The 25493-nt window shown below is 43.4% G+C and overlaps 1 protein-coding gene across 1 annotated transcript in view; it reads right to left on the bottom strand.

The window, feature by feature from the left end:
• Nucleotides 1–3056: 3056 nt before the first annotated feature.
• LOC311230926 (extended synaptotagmin-1-like) overlaps nucleotides 3057–25493 on the bottom strand; it is an 87940-nt gene continuing 65503 nt past the window's right edge. The window contains exons 39-52 of the mRNA XM_084317371.1: nucleotides 23866–24010; nucleotides 20287–20463; nucleotides 20107–20189; nucleotides 15451–15499; nucleotides 15178–15267; nucleotides 14287–14382; nucleotides 13159–13230; nucleotides 12346–12432; nucleotides 9990–10136; nucleotides 9074–9213; nucleotides 7735–7866; nucleotides 5646–5748; nucleotides 4979–5028; nucleotides 3057–4707 (exon numbers count right to left, since the gene is read on the bottom strand). Of these exons, the coding sequence (XP_084173497.1) occupies nucleotides 4680–4707; nucleotides 4979–5028; nucleotides 5646–5748; nucleotides 7735–7866; nucleotides 9074–9213; nucleotides 9990–10136; nucleotides 12346–12432; nucleotides 13159–13230; nucleotides 14287–14382; nucleotides 15178–15267; nucleotides 15451–15499; nucleotides 20107–20189; nucleotides 20287–20463; nucleotides 23866–24010 (1399 nt within the window). The 3' untranslated portion in view covers nucleotides 3057–4679. The remainder of the gene's footprint in view (nucleotides 4708–4978; nucleotides 5029–5645; nucleotides 5749–7734; nucleotides 7867–9073; nucleotides 9214–9989; nucleotides 10137–12345; nucleotides 12433–13158; nucleotides 13231–14286; nucleotides 14383–15177; nucleotides 15268–15450; nucleotides 15500–20106; nucleotides 20190–20286; nucleotides 20464–23865; nucleotides 24011–25493) is intronic.

Genomic DNA, 25493 nt, shown 5'->3' with positions numbered 1-25493 from the left:
CAATCGAAGAAAACTGTAAAGACTAGAGATTAACTGTTTATTTCTTTTGTACATAGGCTGTGCATAATGTTTGTTTGTTTATTTGCTTATGTGTATGATTCTTAACTGTGTTTTTATTTTGTTATTGGTGTATATGTGTGTATGTAATGTATGTATATGTATATATATGTATATACTATATATGTATGTATGTATGTATGTATGTATGTATGTATGTATGTATGTATGTATGTATGTATGTATATGTGTATATATGTATATTTGTACCCTCATTGGGGCCTCTTGGACCATATCAATGTTTTATCTGGCTAAATAAAGGTTAAATAAATAAATAAGAAACTGATGATTTGGTCCTGTTAACTTTGAATTTTCTATGGGGACTGCCCATATCCCTCTCATGGACCTGGACCTCACTTTAAAAAACTCGAATCTAGTTCTTCAGTATTCGTCTCTAATTACTCTAAAATTGCGTATTTCTGTGTGGAAAAAAAAAAGGGGGGGGGGCACCCCTCCACCCCCCTGGGCTGAAGCCCCCAATGTTTTCTAACCCTGAAAACGCCCCTGGCTAATAACAGAACAGATTGACAGGTGGCGACAAAGCACGTGACTGGGCATTTATTTAAAAACATACACACATTGTCAAGTCAAACTATAGTTAGTTTTAGTATATTGTGCACGGCGGTAGCGAGTTAGGCGATAGTAGGGCTAACGCGTTTGGGCGCTGAGAGAAGCGTCAGTGGCCAATCAGGCCGTGCAAACCGAACACGGAAGGACAACCACCTTGGGGAAAGTATTCACGTGTCCCGCAAGTAAAAAAAGAAAAAAGAAGAAGAAATTAAAGGAGTAATACGGAGGCCGACCAATCCATACTTTTTGTGGGGTATGCATCATCTCTATGTGGGGTATATTCATTCTTGAAGAGTCTCTGAGCAATTATCTCAGGATTTATTAACATGTCTATTTTATCATGTCTATTCTACTTATTTTATTACTATTTACTATTATTTACTGTTGTATTCTTGCACAATTGTATTCCTAACCCAATAATACACGAGACCCTCTTCTAGTTGGGACCAAGTAACGTTTTGTCGATAATCCAATGTACAGTTACCCCCCCCCCAATGTCCACTTCCCCCACCCCACCTACCCAACCTCCTCCAATGTACTTTCTTCGTCAAATGTATACTCTTTTTTTAGACTCTTTTTGTATCACAAACAATACTGTATTTGTAAATCTGGTATGTCATAAATGTCTAGATGTAGCAGTACTGTCTATCTGTATGTCATATATGTCATACAATTTTCAATCAATCAATCAAAAGACAATTGAAGCGGGCATGGCCAACCACATTTCACTGTATGCCCTGGTATGTATGTGATAAATAAACCTCTTGAATCTTGAATCATGAAATCTTGATCTGTAGATGGGAAGCATGTTATTTGTAATCTTTCTTAACCCATTATAAATCAGAATATATGCGAATATTTACTGATGTTTACAAATATTACACTCGGAAAATACAGCAAATAGATTTTTTTTTTTAATTCAGATGTACCTGTTGGCTATAGTGTTAGTTGTCAACTAGTTTGGGATTCTTTTGTTTTAAAGGGGACATATTATGTATCTTTTCAACACGTTTACAAGACTTCTTGAATCTATGGAGCACTTCACTGCCGATTTTGCACATAATCTCACACATTATCCTAAGGCTCTAAACTGTTTTGCAGACATTAATTTAGTTTGACAGTTATGGAGTTTGAATATCTCCTCCTGTGATGTCATCAGATGACACTGAATCCTTGTGTTGTGTTAATCACAGCTCAATTAAATTATGTAGATGAAAAAATAGAGCTAAGGATTGTAATACGGATTGCTATTTCATTGAGCTGTAATTAACACAACACAAGGATTGTGTCTTCTGATGACATGACAGGATGAGATATTCAAACTAAATACCTAGCTGCCAAACTAAATTAATGTGTGCAAAACAGTTTAGAGCCTAGAGATATGTGTGATATTATGTGCTAAATAAATCGGCTTAACATTCCCCTAAGTCTTTTGCAGAGCAACAAGTCTAAATGCAATTGTAATTATTTATTTCTGCCCTTGTATTAAACATACTGTTTTTAATGGCTGTAGCAACACACCAAACCTTTAATAATGACCTTCCCTGCCTGGAGACCCCACACCCAAGAGTAAAAATAACTTTAGGTATAAGCAGTGTTCCTGGCTCCAAAAAGCACAGCTAATTAATTAATCAAAACGAATGAATTGCTTGTGTCCTCCTTGTGACATCACAGAGGGCAGTAATTCTGAAGCACATGATTTTGTTAATCTGAAGACTTCAAAATCCTGGTCATTATGTCATTTTTCTTCAGCACCAAAATTACATTTCAGACTCCGAAATCCATACAAAGACTAGGCAACGGTGGTGTAGTGGTTAACACTGTCGCCTCACAGCTAGAAGGTCCTGGGTTCGCTTGGGGACCAGGTTGCCGCGTTGCCAGGTACCCAGGTGGGGTATCTCCCGGAGTCCTGGGCCTTTCTGTGTGAAGTGTGCATGTTCTCCCTGTGCTTGCAAGGGTTTCCCCTCCCAATAAGATAAACCCAATGGAAACACATGCAGAACGGATTGCTAAGGCCGTTGCGTCCCTGACGAAGACGGACAGGAGCACTTGGATTGGCCCCCGGGCTCGGCCCCACGCCGCAGCCCATGTCTGCTCCCGGCTGCCCTTGGAGGGAAGGATGACGGGATGGGAAAAGTGCAGAGACATTTCATCGGCGACTCAGTGCATGTGTGTGTGTGTTCCTGTGGGTCGTCCATCTCGCATGCGTGTGTGTTAATCTGCATGACAATTAAAGACTTCAATTAAAGACCAATCTTCTATAATATGTCCCCTTTAAAATGGATTCATTCATTAATTCACTGGGGGAGTTTGTTCATTGTTTGCAATCCAGCCCAAATTGCCTTTCTTAAATGATTTGATGAAATGACTTAAATGATTTGATGAAATTACTTAAATGATTAAATGATCATCTCCAGGAAGACAAAAGCCACCGAGAGGTGCCGTTTATTTCAATTCTGTAGCCAAACTTTCAAACTTACAGTGCATTCCAATGATCCAATAACCTTTGCAGAAATACACAAACCAATTTCAAAGCCTATATGCTACTGCAAATCAATAGTGACAATAGTGGCTTTCAATAATGAACTGTCTTAATTGTAGAAAAAAATATAAAAATCAGACAGTTACAGACACCAAAAGCAGCAAAAGTGTAAGTGCTGTAAAATATGAACGACTTAAAATAAAACATAAGCCTATAATGTAACATACCTGAAATACTGAAACGGTGCTTGCGTGAATGGATCAAAATAAAAACAATAAAAATTGCATTACAGTCAAGTGAGCCCATGATTTCGGAAGAAACAAAAGTTACAACAAAGCTCTTGCAATAGAAAGGTCAAATCTGATACGACATCTCAAACGGGGCCTGTGTATATGCAGTAAAACAAGCTAATCTGCATTTCGCCTCTCTCTCTCTTTTTACCTCTTGATACACTATGGCGAACATCAAGCAAAATTAAGGCATTCCGACGTTACTCGTACTTTATCCTGGTCCGAACCAGCGTGTGTAGCCTGCCTGTCTTTGGTGAGACAGTACAGCAATATAGAGTGTTGATGAGCGTGAATAGACATTACAGTACTATACTATATGTTAATAGATGGACAGATAGACTGGTGAATCCACACAGGCTGCCACAGTGGTACAGGTGCATCTCAATACATTTTAATATTGAGGAAATATATTGGTTGCCTCCATGCCACGCCACATTGATTCACGCAAAAGGAGCCCCGACTAAGTATTGAGTGCATATATTTTTCAGTAGGCCGACATTTCTGTAATATATACAGTATATACAGTATGTAACGGTTGCGACATCGTCACCTTAAACTTCGATGGCCCGAGGGAGTTTCGAACCCAGGTCTCCCACGCCGCGGGCAACAGCACAGACCGCTATACCAAGAGGTGAAATCACTTCTTTGTAACGTGTCTATGTGTCTTTTGAGGATGAGAGTGAGTTTACCCCACAGCACCGCTACTCGCCCCAGTCACTTCACAACATGAGAGTGAGTTTACCCCACAGCACCGCTACTCGCCCCAGTCACTTCACAACATGAGAGTGAGTTTACCCCACAGCACCGCTACTCGCCCCAGTCACTTCACAACATGAGAGTGAGTTTACCCCACAGCACCGCTACTCGCCCCAGTCACTTCACAACATCTGAAGTCCTTCGTGACTGCGCTTCGCGGTACCATCCGTTACATATATTTTTTTTATTGATCATGTAATTCAAATTTGATCAGATACTGAATTTGGGGTTTTCATTATCTGTAAGCCATACTCATAAAATGTTTTTAGAAATAAAGGCTTGAAATATTTCACTCTATGTGTAATTAATCTATAATAATATGATTTTCACTTTTTGAATTGAATTACTGAAATAAATGAACTTTTCCTCGATATTCAAATTTATTGAGATGCACCTGCATGTGTGAACGAGGGAAGGCATCAGCGTGACGTTAGGCTGCAGAGGTGCCACACGTGTCGAGGTAACCTTTGACCCCCTGACACGTGCCGGGAGTCATCACGGCATGACATTGGTGGACGGATCCACTATTCATCGTCATCCTTCAGGTCAAACCTGGAGGAGGGGAGGGGAGAGAGGCAGTCATCCAATTATACCAGCCAAACAATCATTTCATGAAATAGTCAAATGATAATTCTTTATTTGTATTTTTTTAAAGATGCAATAATGAACTTTTGGTAGAACTACTGATGAAGACAAGTGCCAATGTATGGACCAAGACGCTGTACAAATCAAGGTTCTACCAAAGTTCTGTATTGCTTCAAGAGAGATCATGCGCAATATGAATGAAATGTTCAGTCTGTGTGTTGCTGTGTTTAAAACTCACCACTCTGTGACACCAGGGACCAGGTCGAGTTGAGCCAGCTCCACCAATACCTAGGATTGTGAATCAAAGGATACCAGTTGACTTGTTAACATGACTCCTGAGTGATATTTTAGCAAGAGATACCCAAAAGGTAATGTCTGTGCGGTGAGACTGCTTGTTTCATCATAGCTATAATAATGTTAAAGGCCCCATGAAATCAAAATAGATGTTTATGTTCTTTTATCACTTGTGTCTTGCATTGGTTGTCACCTACTGTATACACCACTATCTATCTCAACAATGACAATGAAACAATGAAAACGTTGTTTTGTAGGTATTCTTAATGGATTGTAGTTTGTAATATCCTGGAAAACATAAAAAAAATATATGTTGACGAGTCACCTTAACTAAATTGAACAAATGTCCAATGTTAGCTTGCTAGCTAACGTTACTAATGTTTCCTATAACGTCGCTAACGTACGTTGCTAACGTTAGCTTGCTAGCTAATGGGTCGACCGTAATGCACATTCAGCACTATTGGCTACTGTAAATGCCAATCAATATCCATGACAAGTCCCTCCCTAGTGTCCTGTTTTTACAGGAAACACATACAGTACATAATGTGGAATCAAATAGCATTCTGCTAGCCGTTTCATGGGGACAGATGCAGGTACAGTCCCAGACCCACCTGTCCAATGACGTCTTTGCTTCTGAAGGATGCAGAGTTGTTCTTCACAGAAACGCTGAGGCGCTTGAATCTGGTGTCCTCCAAAGACAGATCGTACTCAAACCTGAAGAGACAAGGGGAGACACACATCTCATTTGTAATATAACACACGTACAAACACAACCGTGAGGTGTAAAGATAAAAATACCTGTCTTGTGAGCATGAAGAGATTAAAAGTAGCGACACGGTCGGACATCAAGCTTTCCTCAGGGTGTTTGTTCCAGGGTGTCTGGTTGGCACTTAAAAAAAAAAAAAGCTCAAAACTTACCTTTTTAAACTAGCTTTTAAATGAATTATTATCTTTATTTCATTGTCTTATTTTTCTTTATTTCAATTATTTTTACTTAAGTATTTAATTATCATTTTTATAATTGTATTTGTTATTTTTTTATGTCTTATTTTTCTGTTATTCATTTATCTATTATTATTATTTAATCTTTTATTATCCTTTTGTTTAGTTTTTTGTGTAAAGCACTTTGAGCTGAATTCTGTATGAATGGTGCTATATAAATAGAGTTATTATTACTATTGCTGTACTGTCAGTGATTTCACTTGTACCCCACCCATTGTACCCACTTGTACCCGAATTGCCGATATGTTGTACATACATCAAGTACAATAGGTACATCCAGGGTGTCTACTATACTGTCAGTGATTTCACTTGTGCCTTGTGTCAAAATTGCTAGTATGCTGTACAAGACAGAAGGTGCAGTATGTAAGCACGTTGAACTGCAATCCCCTGTATGAAAGGTGCTATACAAATAAAGTTATTATTATTATTATTATTATTATTATTACTGTAAAGCTTACTACATACTGTTGGAGTATTCAGTACACAGGAGTTCAGTATGCACACTGTACATGACATACTTGGGCGGACTTTCACACCCTGGGTATCTGGCAACGCGGCAACCTGGTCCCAAAGCGAACCCAGGACATTCTGTTTATTTGTGATGACATTTTTACTGACAGGAAAAGGAAGTAATTGCACCGGAAATTACTTAACGTACAGCGACAATATGCTCCATACGCCATACAACGTTGTTCCATTTAGTATTCATCTTTTTTTGCATACTGTGTTTGCATACTAAGAGATCACAAACTGAGAATTGCACACAAACATAATCAGACACAACAGCCCGATCTCACTTAAAATGTGTAAATAAAGTACTTATCAACCACAGGAAAAAGGTACATATTGTACGTTATGTTATAGCCATAATGTATTTATGAAAGTGTACGTATTACAAATAAGTATATATATTACACATTCAAAATAGTTTTACTTCTAATGTTTTCAGAAAAGATTTGAGTTCCCCTCCTGGGGAACAAACCCAGGATGCTCGCATGAGAGGCAACAAGTGCCTACCCTAACCATAATCCTAACCCATTAAACTTAACCATAACCTTCTATTTAACCATAACCATTAAACATTAAAACAAATCATCATCATAGTATTGCTGTGTTTGTACGGTCGTGCTGTTTGTTTTGAACTTTCGCAGATACAAAATGTAAATACATGACTTAGTAGTACAATAAGTAAATATATTAAAATAAACGTATACTATAATAAACGTACATTATGTACCTTTTTCCTGTGGGCGATTAGTAACTTTTCTGACTGTGTTGCAGGACACAACCATAGGCAGTTCTTATCATGCCCAGTATAAACCCATTGATTGATTGATTGAAAATTGTATTAACAGATTGCAGAATGGGTACAATACCGTACAGCTCAATACACACAATTGTTAAGGGAATGCAGACCAGAGAAAGACTTTCGTCTTGTTTACATCAGGGTCCCCCATTTTCAATTCATAACATATGAACATACATGACATACAGATAGACAGTACTGCTACATCTATACATTTATGACATACCAGATTTACAAATACAGTACTGTTTGTGATACAAAAAGAGTAAAAAAAAAAGAAGAGAGTATACATTTGACGGAGAAACTGTACATTGGAGGAGGTGGGGGGGGGGGGGTAGGTGGGGTGGGGGGGGGAACTGTACATTGAACAGCTGAGATCCACAATCCATTACCTCTCATTGTACTCTGGGTTGAGGTCTCTCTTCTTCACTCCCGTCTTCCTCTTGGAGGCCTTGCTCTTGTCTGGGATCAGCATGAGGGAGACATAAGAGTCTACACCGTCCTTACCACTGGACAACAGACCCCTAAACAGAGAGACGGAACAGACACTGCTTAGGCAACTCCAACAATAGTCTTCCTAATGTGTAACATCCATAATAATGGACTGACTAGCAGGGACCACCTCAATCCCTAACTGATATTGCTCCAGTACCTCGGTAGGACATCCAAGCTTATGGATGGGGTATGGCTTGTATAAGGCCCAGAAGTGTTACTGTACATTGAAAACACTATTTAACATTATTTACTCTTAAGTTGAGAGCTTATTCATATTTTGTCAAATTAATGCCACTGGTGAACAGTTAAATTAAAAAGATTTGCACAAAGCTACATAAGTCTTCAGGTGATATTTTCTTTGTCAGCTACATGAAAAAGGTGATTTCTAAATACTTTCTAAAGTTGCAGAAAACAGTGCATGGACTATTCTTTAGTGTAGCCATACAGCACCACCATCACTTTAGTGTAGCCATTCAGCACCACCATCACTTTAGTGTAGCCATTCAGCACCACCATCACTTTAGTGTAGCCATTCAGCACCACCATCACTTTAGTGTAGCCATTCAGCACCACCATCACTTTAGTGTAGCCATTCAGCACCACCATCACTTTAGTGTAGCCATTCAGCACCACCATCACTTTAGTGTAGCCATTCAGCACCACCATCACTTTAGTGAATTGTGAAGGTCTTCTTCACATAACGGGCTCACAGCGAAACCCATAAAAGGGCTTTTCGGTGTTATGCTCCTGGGCCTGGCATATTTATTCCTTAGTCTTATATCTGTGTCTCATCGTAGTGAGTACAATATGACAACGTAAAGGTCACCTCTATTTATATAGCGCATTTAAAATCAACCGAAGTTGCACCACAGTGCTTTACAGTACAAAGAAACAGACAAATACAAAATACTATATAAAATACACAAGTCAATGCAATTCAATAAATACACTAATAGTCCCAACAGGACCAATGAAAACAAGTGAGTTTTCAGCCACGACTTAAAAATCTCCAGGGTCTGGGGCCTCTGGGCAGACCGGACTTGTAGTGGCAGACTATTCCACAACTTGGGGGCAGCCACAGCAAAAGTACCTTGGGACACCTAAAGGTACCTCATTCGGTGACCTCAGTGCTCTAACTGGGGTGCGAACATGGAGATGTTCAGCTAGGTACTGAGGGGGCAGACTATTCAATGCCTTAAAGGAAAACAACAGAATAAAAAGATTTAGGGAAAAGACCTGCAGCCGTGGACGGCGACGACGAGTCTCCGCTCCCGCGAAGCGTAGCTCAGAGACAGCTTCACCTGCCCACAGCCAGCGGAGGCAGCGCAGGGCAGCGTGCCCGCCTCCATCATATCCACCATTTTGGAATCGAGAATCTACAGAAGGTACACACAGAAATTAGTTCATTGAAATTGTTAGTCCTAACACAACGGTTTATCATAAAACATCTCCTAAAAAGGGAACGCCGCGGGCTGAGCTCTCGAGACACCGGACACGCTGGTGGGTTACCTGTCCGATCATCACGTGTCCAGAGCGACAGGATTGAGGTTGAAAATCGGTGAAGTGCTCCTTTAAAGTCCCCATGAAATGGCCAGCGGAATGCTATTTGATTCCATATATTTCTGTGTTTCCTGAAAAAACGGGAAGCTAGGGAGGGACTTGTCGTGGATATTGATCGGCATTTATAGTAGCCAATAGTGCTGAATGTGCATTACGGTCGACCCATTAGCTAGCAAGCTAATGTTAGCAACGTATGTTAGCAACATTACGCAACATTAGTAATGTACGCTAGCAAGCTAACATTCAACATTTGTTCAATTTAGTTAAAGAGGCAGAGTCCTAGCTCAGTTACAATGTGCTGTACAGAAAGTGTTTCATTGGACACAAAATTTGTATACGCCCCTGTGTGTTGGATGACTCATAAAAAGAATTTCCTTCGTTTTCCAGGAAATTACAAACATCTATTTTGATTTCATGGGGCCTTTAAATGTTGAGTGTTACGTTTGTGGCCCTGTGTAGCTCAATGGGTACAGTGCTTGGCCCTCTGAGCATGGCACTGACACGGACAGGGTTAGGGGTTCGATTCCCACAGGAGCAACCCATGTAAAAAGGTCATTCCATTCTAAATCACATACTGAGTGTGCATACCCACCTTGAGTTCAGCCCTCAGTAGGATCTGACTGTCAGGTGAGGCTCCGTCCAGATGGACCCACTGATCCAGGACCAGCTGTGGTTCTGACAGCAGCTCTCGGACAGGAAACACCACAGAACCCATAGGCTGGTCCCAGGCACTGGAGAGCTGGGGACATGAAGACAGAGATGAACAGAGAGCTGGGGACATGAAGACAGAGATGAACAGAGAGCTGGGGACATGAAGACAGAGATTAACAGAGAGCTGGGGACATGAAGACAGAGATTAACAGAGAGCTGGGGACATGAAGACAGAGATTAACAGAGGACAAAGGGAATAAAGAACTACGGATGTTGCATATTGAGAGATTTCACTGGGTTTCATGGTTATAACATGAAGTACGTAGGAAGAAACCTTTTAATTAAGGCAAAGTGGGGTTTAGCCTCTCTCCTACAGTACATCAGTATTAGACTGATGGACACCCTGAAAGTGTTCTGTGTAGAAGCAAGCGTTTGAGAGAACCATAACAACGATAGTGTCGCCATGGCAATGCTGATAAGGAGCCAGCCACAGTTGCTCATATATGGGTCAGAAGCGGTCGCTAGAGTGACGAGATAGCCAAGGTCAGCCACAGAACATATATGGGTCAGAAGCCGTCGCTAGGGCGACGACATAGCCAAGGTCAGCCACAGAAGCGCCTTAACAACAACATTCAGTTAAGAGATAGCCAGGAGTGCAGTAGCGCTTTGAGCTGCTGAGAGACAGAGAGACGGCCGTTGCTAGGGGTGACGAGATAGCCAAAACGAGAGAGAGAGAGAGAGAGAGAGAGAGAGAGAGAGAGAGAGAGAGAGAGAGAAGAGAGAGAGAGAGAGAGAGAGAGAGAGAGAGAGAGAGAGAGAGAGAGAGAGAGAGAGAGAGAGAGAGAGAGAGAGAGAGAGAAGAGAGAGACAGGGACAGTGTTACAGCTATGTAAGAGCGTGGGAGGACAGAATTCCACCGAACGATTGCCTCAACAACACACAACAAATAAACACAACGCGGAGACTTCACGGAAGAGCAGATGGGGCCTGATAACAATCAACGAAAAGCTGAAACACGGTTATCCAACACTATCCTTCTTAGGGATGTTCCCGCCAATGATGGTGAGGTCGTGTCTGAAATCCCTCAGTAGTCAAGTCAAGTCAACTGTATTTATAAAGACAACAGCCAAAGTGAGGTACAAGGCCTTAAAACTAATAACACATTAAAACATGGTAAAAGCAGGCATACAAAGATCAGTACATAGAAGAGACATATACACTATATATAAGCAGCACAAAGACCCATTAAGAAGAATCAAACGCTAGTGAATAGAAGTATGTTTCAAGTCGAGGCTTGAAAGAATCATCATCATCATCATTATTTATTTATTCGTACATGGAATTATCACAGTCCAACAGTACATATTCATATAATTCACCAAATCCCAATCGACGGATGGGGCGAATCCGATGGAAGAAGAGTCTATTTCATAGTCTAGGGGAAGACCGGGAGGCCCAGGTCAGATGACCTGAGAGACCTGGAGGTGGTCGGTGTGAGGGCTTTAGGAGGTCTGTGATATAGGAGGGAGCCAGTTGGTTCAGGGCTTTGAAAGCGAACCGCAGGTCCTTGATATAAATTTCTTTATCTACTTTTTCTCCTCCTATTTTTCTGTATTTTTTTTCTCCCATCCCAATTTAGTCGTTATGCCAATTCCCCCCTCCCCTTCCTGGTCGTTGCGCGCATTTCCCCCCCACTTGCCGGTCTAGGGAGCGCTGAAGTCTATCACATGCTTCCTCCGATACATGTGGAGACAGTCAGCAGCCTCTTTTCACCTGACAGCGAGGACTCTCACTGGGGAAGTGTAACACGTGGGAGGATCACACTACCTCCCCCAGTTCCCTCCCTCGCTGTGCAGGCGCCCTGACCGACCTGTAGGAGTCGCTGTTTACAACGACCAGGATACACCCCACCGGCTTCCCACCCGCTGACACTGCCGATTGTGTCAGTATGGACGACCGACCAAGCCGGAGGTACCACGGCAGCCGGATTCGATCCCACTGTCTCTGCGGTGGTAGACAGACGCTTAGTCCGCTGCGCTACCTGGCCGCCCCCCCTTGAAATCAATTCTATAACGAACTGGAAGCCACAGTGAAGAGAGGCCAAAACAGGGAGCTGTACCTACACAAGACACAAGCAGGTGAGAGAAACCTTCAAATGTCATCTCAACATGAATGCCTGTTCCGTGTGAATAAAGATAAGCTATGACCTCGAAATGACTACGGTAAAATGGCAGCAGCTGAGAAACAACGACGACGTTTGAAAACTCATTTAACGTTTGATCCACGTGACGACTCACCTTCACAATGAGCATCTCATGTTTAGGGTCACGGACCGCAAAGTAGAAAGACTCGTTCCACTCAGGGAAGCTAGAACGTTCACACACCTTGAGAGAGAGAGAGAGAGAGAGAGAGAGAGAGAGAGAGAGAGAGAGAGAGAGAGAGAGAGAGAGAGAGAGAGAGAGAGAGAGAGAGAGAAGAGAGAGAGAGAGAGAGAGAGAGAGAGAGAGAGAGAGACGAGAGACGGAGAGAAGATGAGACATACCGTTGTTAGGATGGCAATTTTCAGAGACAGATTGTTGAGAATGGAGTAGCGTACCATATAAACTCTGAACTCTGACTCCACCCTAGGCTCCGTTACCGCTCCATATACTTGTTTATACACCTGCATATAACCCATAGCTCTGTATGATAGCATATAAAACAATGCTGTATATACCATATACCGTATATATATATATATACCATATATCTCACCGCATATACTGTATACCTATCCTTACCTGTACTTACCTGCACATAGTCCTTTACTATATCTATATCTGTACATATCCTACTCTTACTAGTTACGCTGCTGGCCAGTATGACTACTACCACAATGATCTTTATACCTGTATCACTGTACATATTATACTACAACTCTGTACATACATCTGATTAGCACTACACTCAGTAGTACGAATTTGTATATTTTGTACCCAGTTTAACCACCTGGACATTGTATATTGCTGTTGCACTTTACTGTTACATTAGCATTTGGATGCCAGACTTCTTTTCGTTGTACTGTACTCGTGCTGTATAATGACAATAGATTTGAATCTAAGAAGTGTTACCTTGGTTCTGTAGGTTGTCTCACCAAGAACGAGCTCCGCTCCTGCCTTGGGCTCCTTTCCACTCTTCTTCAGCTGTAAAGGAATGAACATAGACATTTGAATGAGAGAAAGGCCCTGAGAAAGATCTTTAGAGCAGAGCCAACACCACGGAATACAACTGTATAACCATTTGTTGCTATAAAAGGATTCATCTTTATGACTTGACTGTTCCTGAATGTATATACTATATGTATATACTATATATATATACAGTATATACATTATATGAACTATAAAACTATAAAAGTAATTTCCATCATAAGATTATCACAATTCTAAAGCAGCCGCCGTAATCATTCAAGTTCTCTGGGAAACTTCATTCATTCAAACCTATATTTAAAGTCTTGAGGCGTCGTTGCGATTGGCCTAATTTACAATGATGTCGAGATAATACAAAGTTAAAGTTCAAAGTAAATATTTTTTTTATTTAACCAAAGGATTTTCTGTTTTGTTAACGTTCCAATTTTGAAAAGCCAAATTGCTAACCCTAAACGACCGAATGTTGCAGAGAATGCAACTGATACTGGTGACATCGGGTGACCTGTTCTGCATCACGAAGCTAGTTTTGGCTCGCGATTTTCTTCTAAATCCCCTGCCTTATCAGAGAGTGAGACATGTACAGTATATCAGAATGCTTCGTGGAACCACAAACCACAGATGAAGCTAGGAGCATTAATTTTCCTATAGCTGCAGCAAAGACTGGAGATTCAGGAACAGACAGAAAATAGTCACTTGTGAGAGGTAATGGTACATTTTTATATAGCGCTTTTATCCAAAGCGCTTTACAATTTGTTCCTCACATCTTACCCATTCACTCACACATTCACACACCAACGGCGGAGGCAACAACCTGCTCATCGGGAGCAATTAGGTGCCTTGCTCAAGGACACTTCGACACGCTGCCCGGGAGGAGCGGGAATCGAACCGAGAACCTCTGGATTACCAGACGACTGCTCTACCTCCCGAGCCACTGTAGCCCCCCAAGAGGTCTACTGATATGGCATTCGTGAATTCATGCTGAAAGGCAACAAGGCGACACTTGAAACAAACTGCGGTCTTGAGTGAGAGGAGAAGATAGGGGGGACTCACGGGCAGCGAGTGGGCTCTCTCCACGTGGACAAAGAGCAGAGCGGCAGAGGGGACGGCCTTGTTCTGGTGAGACTGGAGAGACTGCAGCTGCAGGACCTGGGGAGTGAAACAGAGTTGTCTCAGATGATACGCTGGACTGTGATAAACAGCATTTTTGTGTGCGGGTGAGCGTTGGAATGTCGTTCGACGGCATTTTCCGGAATGCTGGTTTTCTTTGATTGAGAGAGAGAGAGAGAGGCTGAGACCTAAACTCATGGTCTAGAGAGCAGGGCCCACCAAAAGAAGGGTCCCACGGGCCAAATGTAGCATTGTTCGTTAACCCTTTCACTACCACACAACAGCAGGTTAACCCTGTCACTGCCACACTACAGAAGGTTAACCCTTTACTATCACACTACCGACGGTAACCGTCGTTACCGGCATAGTAGTATAGATATTAGGATAGTAGGTAGTAATAGGCAAGGTAGATTACTTAGTAGAAAAATGCATAATAGTTAAAGACTGTACGAAGGTTAGTATTTATTATTATTATAGTTTTTTTTATCATTACTTGAACAAACATGTTGACGTAAGATTATCAATATCCAGGCATGATATTATGGCCCGCAGTCCTCCACCTATGTTATGTTTCAACCCCTGGGTACTCCTGGCTTAGAGAGAGAGAGAGTGTGTGTGTGTGTGTGTGTGTGTGTGTGTGTGTGTGCGTGCGTGTGTGTGTGTAGGGGGGGGCTCACCTGGTCAAGCCTGACTGATTCAGAGACTGTGGGAACCCCTGGTTTAGAGAGAGTGTGTGTGTGTGTGTGTGTGTGTGTGTGTGTGTGTGTGTGTGTGTGTGTGTGTGTGTGTGTGTGTGTGTGTGTGTGTGTGTGTGTGTGTGGGGGGGGGGCTCACCTGGTCAAGCCTGACTGATTCAGAGACTGTGGGAACCCACTCCAGTATTAAGTGAATCCGACCAGACTTCACATCTTTCAGAGTGTACCACTGAAACAGAGTCAACGTCACATTTACACAACTAGGGCAACACCGCTTGCATAGTACTGTATACACAGGCAAAGACAATATCTCTGTCACCCTGCACGCATTACAGGGAACGCCTGGCGTCCGATGAGAGGGAGTGGCACAGAAAGCACCTGGCATTCGTTCAAATACGAGTTACTCACTAACCTGGTCTGTGTAACAGGATCTGATGACGTCGATCAGCCGGAGACTGAGCCTGTAACACACAAAAGACCAAAAAAAAACAATCAGATAATGGTAAATGGCTAAATGGTGCATTTATATAGCGCTTTTATCCAAAGCCCTTTACAATTTGTTCCTCACATTTTGCCCATTCACTCACACATTCACACACCGACAGCAGAGGCAACCATGCAAGGTGCCAACCTGCTCCTCGGGAGCAGTTAGGGGTTAAGTGTCTTGCTCAAGGACACTTCGACACACTTCCCGGGAGGAGCGGGAATCGAACCGGGAACCTCCGGATAATATATCTCAAAAGCTCTACTCTACATATCTACTTAGAAGCATTACATCCACACTATGATTATTGTACTGAAAATGAGAGCTATTTTATTGCACTGCACTATTTCACTATTTTGTTCTGTCTATTTTATGCAAATTTTACGTCTATTTTTAGGATTAATTCACTGTAAATTCACTCTGTAAATGAGAGATATTTAATACATTGCTTTTATGGCTGCTTTTTATGGCTGTCTATATTTATGCCAATTTTATGCTAAATGTATGCCTATTTTATGTCTACATTACTGCTGTGAAGCACTTTGGGCTGCAATCCTTGTATGGAAGGTGCTATACAAATACAGTTTATTATTAGTAGTAGTAGTAGTAGTAGTAGTAGTAGTAGTAGTAGTAGTAGTAGTAGTAGTAGTAGTAGTAGTAGTAGTAGTAGTAGTAGTAGTAGTAGTAGTAGTAGTCACTATGAATTGAAAATGGGGGACCCTGATGTAAACAAGACAAACATCTTTCTCTGGTCTGCATCCCCTTAACAATTGTGTGTATTGAGCCGTACTGTATTGTACCCATTCTGCAATCTGTTAAATAAAGTTTTCATTCATTCATTCATTCATTCATTCATTCATTCATTCATTCATTCATTCATTCATTCATTCATTCATTCATTCATTCATTCATTCATTCATTCATTCATTCAGTAGTATAGTAGTAGTAGTAGTAGTAGTAGTAGTAGTAGTAGTAGTAGTAGTAGTAGTAGTAGTAGTAGTAGTAGTAGTAGTAGTAGTAGTAGTACAATCCCTACCACCTTCATACCCCAAAGGTTTGATAGTGCCATATTCTAGGGATTACACATGTCCAATCTTAAAATACTGTATGTATGTATTGATTTTATTTTATTTGTACTGTATAATGAGGACACTGACAACATTCTAATTTGTGGGATTGCTTAGCTTTATGGTATGGTTAAGTTCATCAATGAACTTAAGCTTTTAAAAACAATAAAATCCAAGTATGTCCTAGGACCATTTAGACTGTATTAATGAAAACTTTTCCAATAAGCAGAAGCAAATATTGTCCTGGCCCCTAAGCTGGTTCACTGATCCATAGAGACTTAACTGGAAAACAGAGAAAAAATGACAGAACCTAAGATAAGTTTTCTCGGTAGTAGCCTATTGACTTATTGTTGGTATTGTTGGTTGATTTCAAAACAATATCAAAAACCTCTTTTGGATGTGAAAGGTCAGACATATAGTTCACAAAGTTTTCTATTCTATGAAGCAGCTCCAAACTGTATATCAGTATCACAGATTAGAGTCTTCCTTCTCTGGCCTACAGCTCGGGGGGAGAGAGAGCGGCTCACATTCATAAACACAAAATGGATAGTCGTATTCATAAAAATAAGATGTGTACATTGGTAAATTGAATGATAGTCAATTCATCCACCATTTTTGCAACAGCCCAAACCAAATTATTTGTCTCAAACATCATATGTGTCTCAAACACTTAAACTAGTGTTCCAGAGCTGAGTTGCTCACATACCCAAAATGTCTGTCCGGGTTGCGTGTATATAACTGCTGGGGAAGTGTGTCACTCTCCATGTCACCTGCTGCTGGTCGGGAGGCGTGTATATTTTCCCTAACGGAGTTGCACTTCCGCGTTCTGTTTGCGCGATCTGATTGGCCACTGGCGTTTCTCTCAGCGCCAATCGCGTTACTCCTAACAAACTGGTTAAGCTTGGCGACTCTTTCGAAGTCGCTCTCTTTCGAAGTTGGTTAAGGTTAGGGTTGGGGTTAGTTGGTTAAGGTTAGGGTTAAGGTTAGGGTTAGGGTTAGTTGGTTAAGGTTAGGGTTAGGGTAACAACCTGCTGGCGCGATTGTTAGGAGTAACGCGATTGGCGCTTAAAAAAACTTCAGTGGCCAATCATATCGCGCAAACCGAACACGGAAGTGCAACTCCGTTAGGGAAAATATACACGCGTCCGGGTTATGAGTGAAGCTGAGAAGCTCTAGCAGCAAACAGCAGAAACAGGTTTTCACAAAACCAGAAAGGTTTTAAACCACACCACAACATGCAGGCATATGGTTAGCCACCTCCAAAACAAAACCACCCTCCTCCAGCGTTTTGAGACAGCTGCGCTACCAGTGAAACGGCTCCAGCGCGTAGTAAATACACCGGCTTTTTCTGAGAGACAAGACAGTGGCAAGTGATATCAGAATCCAAAGTGCTGGAGGACAATGATTTTGTGTTAGGAATACGTGACCCTTTTTTTGCCTGCTTGTTGTGGTGTGTGGATTAAAACTTAAAAAAAATATTGTGACCATGTTTGCTTTCGGTTAGCTCGGAACCCGGCCAGAACTATTCTAGTGTTTATTGTAACCATATTTATTGTAATGCATAATATAACTGATAGGGCATAGAGACCATACAGGCATCCGCACCTTTGTTCACACTGCCTACTTGCTCATATGAATATATTCAGAGTTAATTATACTGTTTACACTGCCAATTCTTTGCTTTTCTACTGTACTATAATTTCATTGCATGTATTATGTCTTCTACTATTACCCTGCCCATACCTGTACCTCCCCTCCCCTCCTCCCCCATGCTGCTATGATGCCTGAATTTCCCCAAGGGGATCAATAAAGGAATATCTTATCTTATTTTAACTCTGACCATGGGACTCGGTAAGTAAGCAACAAAGTACTTTTCTACTCTACAATAATTGTATTGCCTGTATTTATGTCTTCTACTATTACCCTGCCCTGCCCATACCTGTACCTCCCCTCCCCCATGCTGCTATGATGCCTGAATGTCCCCAAGGAGATCAATAAAGGAATTATCTTAAAGGAACATTCCAACATTTGGGGAAATTAGCTTACCGGTCATGTCCGCTTCCATTCATTGTGCTAAGCTAGGCTAACGTGCAGCCAGATAGCTTTCTACTGAACACACAGAGGGGAAACTGGTATCTATCTTCTTGTCTCTCTCTCTCTGGAGAAGACCATAAGCTAATTTCCCAAAATGTTGGAGTGTTCCTTTAAGCTAATAACATTGCTTCCACTACACCGAACTATCCCTTTAATCTTGTACCGGATCTCCTCTCTGGTAAACAAGAACACCCTGAAGACTCTGGCAGGAGCACTCATTCAGGGGTACTACGACTATGCTTGCACCTCATGGTACCAAAGCACCTCAAAGGCGCTAAAAACAAAATTACAAACATCTCAAAACAAACTGGTCAGACTACTGCTTGACCTTACTCCTGGAACCCACCTCACCCCTGCCCACTTCGGCAACCTAGGATGGCTTAGAGTAGACGACAGAGTACAACAACTTGCAATGGGCCTGGTCTACAAGATACACTACACGACCAAGGTACCCATGTACATGTCAAAATACTTCCCAAAGGTCAGTGAATACCACGATCACAACACCAGAGGGAGCTCCACAAATCATGTCAAACCCAGATTCGGCTCAAATAAGGGACTAAACACGTTTCGCAATTATGCCACATCAATGTGGAACGCCCTACCCAAAGCTGTAAAGGAATGTGGATCACTACCCACTTTCAAAACCTCTCTCAAGGGACACCTACGGGAGACTGCAATTCAACACTGGCCCCTGTAAATATCCTAACCCAATCATTCCAACCCCCTCCAATGTACAGTCATTCACCTAGTATGGTTTTGTCAATAGTTCAATGTACAATTGTGTTTGTTTGTACAGTGTCTCCTCCCCCCCCCCCCTCAATGTACAGTGTTACTTGTTTATACAGTATGCCCCCCGCCCCCCCCCCCCCCCCCCAACCACCTCCAATGTAAATTACCCAGTATGGTTGTCAATATCCCAATGTACCCAACCCCCCCCACCCAACCTCCAATGTACAGTTTCTACGTCAAATGTATATACTCCCTTTTCTTGACTCCTTCTGTATCACAAACAGTACTGTATTTGCAAATCTGGTATGTCATAAATGTATAGATGTAGCAGTACTGACTATCTGTATGTCATGTATGTCATATATGTCTATATGAATTGAAAATGGGGGACCCTGATGGAAACAAGACAAACGTCTTTCTCAGGTCTGCATCCCCTTAACAATTGTATGTATTGAGCCGTACTGTATTGTACCCATTCTGCAATCTGTTAAATAAAGTTTTCATTCATTCATTCATTCAATCTTGCCCTTGGTCCAAAAAGAAAGGGACAAAGGCAGGTTGAATAACAATTATTCCACTTTGAACATTGTACCACACACACACACAATATACAGCCCATCTTATCTTAAGTCTCGATATGAGTTACTGATTAAACAATGTCACAGGGCACGCTTCTACACCGGGCCCATACCGTCCCAGGAAGTCGTCGGAGTCCAGATCTTTATCATAGGCCTCGAACTGGATCTCCTGGCTCACCTGCCCGCTCAGAACCACCTGGACAAACGCACACAACAGAAGTAAGTACCTGCAAAACGGTGTAAAAAAGAACATGACCGATTTGCTTCAAAACCACAGGCCAAATTTCACGTACCTCATACATCTCATTCCATGTCGGGTTGAGATTTTCCTTGATCACGTGACTCTTGAATTTGAACTCCCCGACGCTGACCTTGACGTAGGGGTCGCTCTTCCCTTTCACCATGCCTCCCATCAGGTTGTCCTTGGCGACCAGACTCTGGGCCTCTAGCAGGTGGATCCTCAGCACCCCCTACAGGACACATATATATATACAGTATATATTATAACTGGTGCAGTGTTGTTACTCAAGTCCTGGACGCCTCTATACCTTCTACAACGGCGCTCAGGTTCCGGGTTCCTCTGATTGGCCACGACGCCCACGTGACCCTACGCTAGCCCGCCCCCTTCCTGCCGCGCGCCGCGCTCGCCAGCTTCCTGGTCAAGCGCCAAGCTCCTGCCGCGCTATTAAAAAAATATACCGTTACCTGGAATATGTTGTTGACAGAGCTCTCATATTTGCGAATGCATAAACTATTAAAAAAATATACCATTAACTGGAATATGTTGTTGACAGAGCTCTCATATTTGCGAATGCATAAACTATTAAAAAAATATACCGTTAACTGGCAGGGAAGAAGAACACTGATAGCGGTGTGTGGACTGTCCCGCGAGCCCCAGACCACCGTCCGCGAGCCCCAGACCACCGTCCGCGAGCCCCAGACCACCGTCCGCGAGCCCCAGACCACCGCCCCGCGAGCCCCAGACCACCGCCCCGCGAGCCCCAGACCACCGCCCCGCGAGCCCCAGACCACCGCCCCACGAGCCCCAGACCACCGCCCCGCGAGCCCCAGACCACCGCCCCGCGAGCCCCAGGCCACCGCCCCGCGAGCCCCAGACCACCGCCCCGCGAGCCCCAGGCCACCGTCCCGCGAGCCCCAGACCACCGCCCCGCGAGCCCCAGACCACCGCCCCGCGAGCCCCAGACCACCGCCCCGCGAGCCCCAGACCACCGCCCCGCGAGCCCCAGGCCACCGTCCCGCGCGCCCCAGACCACCGCCCCGCGAGCCCCAGACCACCGCCCCGCGAGCCCCAGACCACCGTCCCGCGAGCCCCAGACCACCGCCCCGCGAGCCCCAGACCACCGCCCCGCGAGCCCCAGGCCACCGTCCCGCGAGCCCCAGACCACCGTCCCGCGAGCCCCAGGCCACCGTCCCGCGAGCCCCAGACCACCGCCCCGCGAGCCCCAGACCACCGCCCCGCGAGCCCCAGACCACCGTCCCGCGAGCCCCAGACCACCGCCCCGCGAGCCCCAGACCACCGCCCCGCGAGCCCCAGGCCACCGTCCCGCGAGCCCCAGACCACCGTCCCGCGAGCCCCAGACCACCGCCCTGCGAGCCCCAGACCACCGCCCCGCGAGCCCCAGACCACCGCCCCGCGAGCCCCAGGCCACCGTCCCGCGAGCCCCAGACCACCGCCCCGCGAGCCCCAGACCACCGCCCCGCGAGCCCCAGGCCACCGTCCCGCGAGCCCCAGACCACCGTCCCGCGAGCCCCAGACCACCGCCCCGCGAGCCCCAGACCGCGTGTAACTGTTCCGCAACAGTAAGTGACTTCCGGGGTAGGCCTGATTGGCCCCGACAGGCACGTGACGCGGCAAACTCAGGACGCGCAACGAGGCTGCTGAGAGCTGTCGCGCGGAAATAGGCTGTCTATTGCCATTCTCTAACACAAACTCTAACCTTAACCAGCTCCTTAACAGCGCCTAAACTTAACCGTTCTAACCTTAACCAACTCCGAAACAATGCCTAACCTTAACCTTAACCTTAACCATGCCTAACCTTAACCATAGAAAGAATATTGCCATTCTCTAAGACAAACTCTAACCTTAACCAGCTCCTTAACAGCGCCTAAACTTAACCGTTCTAACCTTAACCAACTCCGAAACAATGCCTAACCTTAACCTTAACCTTAACCATGCCTAACCTTAACCGGCGAAAGAATACACGTTAAAAAAAAAATCACGTTAAAAAAAAAGATTTGATGGGATTCGAACTCACCAACTAACGGACCGCAGGATCGCAGGACCGCTGCTCTGCCAGGTGAGCTGAAGCGCCGAATGAAAGTCATGGCGTATTTGGACGGTTACGTAATTTCGCAAGCTCTGCCGCTCGGCTCCGCGGAGCGTGCCGCGCGGCAGAGAAAGTTGCGCGTCACGTGCCTGTCGGGGCCAATCAGGCCTACCCCGGAAGTAACTTACTGTTGCGGATAAGCTATAAGCCCCCAGGCCACCGTCCCGCGAGCCACTCATAGCAAATATGAGAGCTCTGTAGCGATTTTGTATTGGTTTGTCATGACAAACCAATTACATAATCCAACATATGTGTAAAGAAACAACATATTCCAGTTAACGGTATATTTTTTTAATGATTCGTTAGCGTATACGCCGTATATTTTTTTAATAGTTTATGCATTCGCAAATATGAGAGCTCTGTCAACAACATATACCAGTTAACGGTATATTTTTTTCCATTTCATTGAGGAAGCTGGGAGTGCGGCGTGGCAGGAGCTTGGCGCTTGAAGCTGGCGAGCGCGGCGCGCGGCAGGAAGGGGGGGTGCTAGCGGAGGTCACGTGGGCGTCGTGGCCAATCGGAGGAACCCGGAAACCGAGCGCCGTTGTAGAAAGTATAGACGCGTCCTGGCCTGATTTTCAGGACTTGTGACTCAACTTGGACTTGAGCACTGATGACTCGGACTTGGACTCAAGCATTGACTGCATTCGGATTCGGAAGGTGCAGACGAGGACTCAGACTTGTTAATTGATAAAGTTATTTAAAAAAAATTAAAATTAAAATTAAAATATGCCCTAATCATTTGGAATAAGATATTGATGGCTAGTGCATTTGTTTGGCTATTGTGTCACAAAGTAAATAAACTCCCTTTGAAATGGTGACCGCTGTGTCATTTATGTTTAATGCAGACCTTTTTTCATTTGTACGTCAGCTCTTTGACTGCCAGAGTGGAGTGGACTCAACCTTGATGACTTGGACTCAAACTCGGACTAGGGTAATGGGGACTCAACTCTGACTCGGGCTCTTCTTTGGTGACTCGGACTTGGACTCGGACTCGAACACTGGGGACTCGACTACAACACTGAACTGGTGTAACACAAACAGCATCTATTTATTACTACATGGCCTTTTGGGGTTCAAACTATTCCACAGCGCTACTGTTGACCCTTGCAATACCTGATCCTACACTGTGAACAGAACGTGCAATAATGTTAATGTTACACACTCGTGTCTTGTATATATATATCTTCTACCGTTTCGTCTCTTCTTTCTCCATATTTTTTGCATTTGCTTGTATTTAAGTTGTTCATTCTATCGTGCGATTGTGTGATCTGTGTGACGGATAGACTAGCAAAGTAGGTTTTTCATTGTACGGCAAACTGTCTGTTTAACTGTGCACATGGCAATAAACCATTTTGAATCTTGAATCCTATATTGGAATTCTAGAATTCCATTGCTTTCAATGTTGTTGTTGTTGTTGTTGTTGTTGTTGCATCATCATTAGAACGCTCAGTCCTCGGGATTCTGTTTCACATTATGAGATCATAATTTGAGGGTTGAACGAGTGACACGAACAGAACCCACCTCACTGCCAAAGTGTGGCCCGGGCGTGGTGTGTGGTGGTAGAGGCTCGGCAAGGCTGTGGTCATCTTCCATCTCTGCCTGCTCAGGTACGACCTCTGAGGGCAAACCAGTCACTGTGGCCTGGGCAAGGTTCTCTACAAGGGTCCTGGCCACAAACACACAAGAATACCCAAACCCTTTAGAGAGATAGATAGAAGCAACCAACACCGTCATGGTAGGTTACTTTGTAACAGAAGAGGGACATGTGATCTAATCTTTTTTGCACTTTTTGCACATTACTGCTCAATTGATCAATTACTGCTCAATTGCACAGCCATTTTAAATATTCCATCCCACTGTATTTAACATGTTTATTCTAATTAGTGTATAATACTTGACCACATCGTGTACAATAATGTACAGCCCTGGCCTATTTTATTTGATAATTATACTATATTCTATTGTGCTTCTATTTTAATTTAGTTTATATTCCATTTGATTTTATTCTACCTTTTATTGTATTCTACCGTAATTGTCTGTCTTTAACAGGCACCCAGAAAAGTGGCAATTTTTTTTACTTGAACTTGAGGACTGCACACTTTTTTTGCAAAGCTTAGTTTTAACTTTTATACTTTATACTTATAGCACATGCATACGCCTGGTCAGGCTGGTCTCTTTTGAAAGATAACATTCTGAAGTTGCTAATACAAAAAAGGAAATTCACTTTTAGTGCTAATGGAATACAGTAACAGAGGTCTGAACTTGAGTTGAACTTGGAACTTGTGTATTCACATTTTTCTGTAGCAGTTGCAATAAAAAATATAAAAAAACAGGTATAAGCTGGAAAACACTGCAGATCCATAGCCTGAAGTCTTATGTAGTACAGGTCCAAATTTGATACAAATCCATTCAGAAATGAGTCTTTGGGAGAGATCCGGGTAAACCGTGTGCCAAAAAAAAAAGCTCTTCCAAATCAATTTCCTCATCCACTGCAATTCATTCTCAAGTGTGATTGACTTTTGGTTTTCACTTGTCAACTTTCACCTAGATCCCTTATTCGCATCATTGGAAAGCTACATTCGTTGGCTACAAGGCTGACCAATAATATTCGCCATCAGCGGAAGGTTGACAGTTCTGGAGCGCCGGGAGTCCAGGGTGGTAATCTTTACGTGCCGTGTAAAAAGACACTCGCCTGACATATCGTCATGTAACTCGAGAAACGAGGCACGGATTTGGTCGAGTGAGGTAGCGTTAGAATGGCAACAAATAGATCTTTAATTGGGTAATTTATATGTTCGATGAAAAATGCAGCTCCGAGGCGCTAGACGCTCGCAAAGTGCTGTGACTTTGTGGCCCGAATACGGGCCGTTGCATGTGTCACACCAAACAACCAAATAAAATTCCTTGTACTGTATGTGTAAACTACTTGTCAATAAAGACCTTTCTTTCTTTTTTAGATTTTTCTTCTTTACAGAGCTCCTGTATAGTAGTATAGTAACTTTTTAGATAGACTTTATTTTTATCCTAATAACAAGATGAACTATTACAATCTCTCCCTCTCGCTCTCGCTCTCACTCACACACACACACACACACACACACACACACACACACACACACACACACACACACACACACACACACACACAC

The sequence above is a fragment of the Notolepis coatsorum genome (genome assembly GCF_963971535.1).
Source record: "Notolepis coatsorum genome assembly, chromosome: 6".
NCBI classification, from domain to species: Eukaryota; Metazoa; Chordata; class Actinopteri; order Aulopiformes; family Paralepididae; genus Notolepis; species Notolepis coatsorum.
Note: the sequence above shows the minus strand (reverse complement) of the source record. Positions and strands in the feature narration are given on the sequence as shown.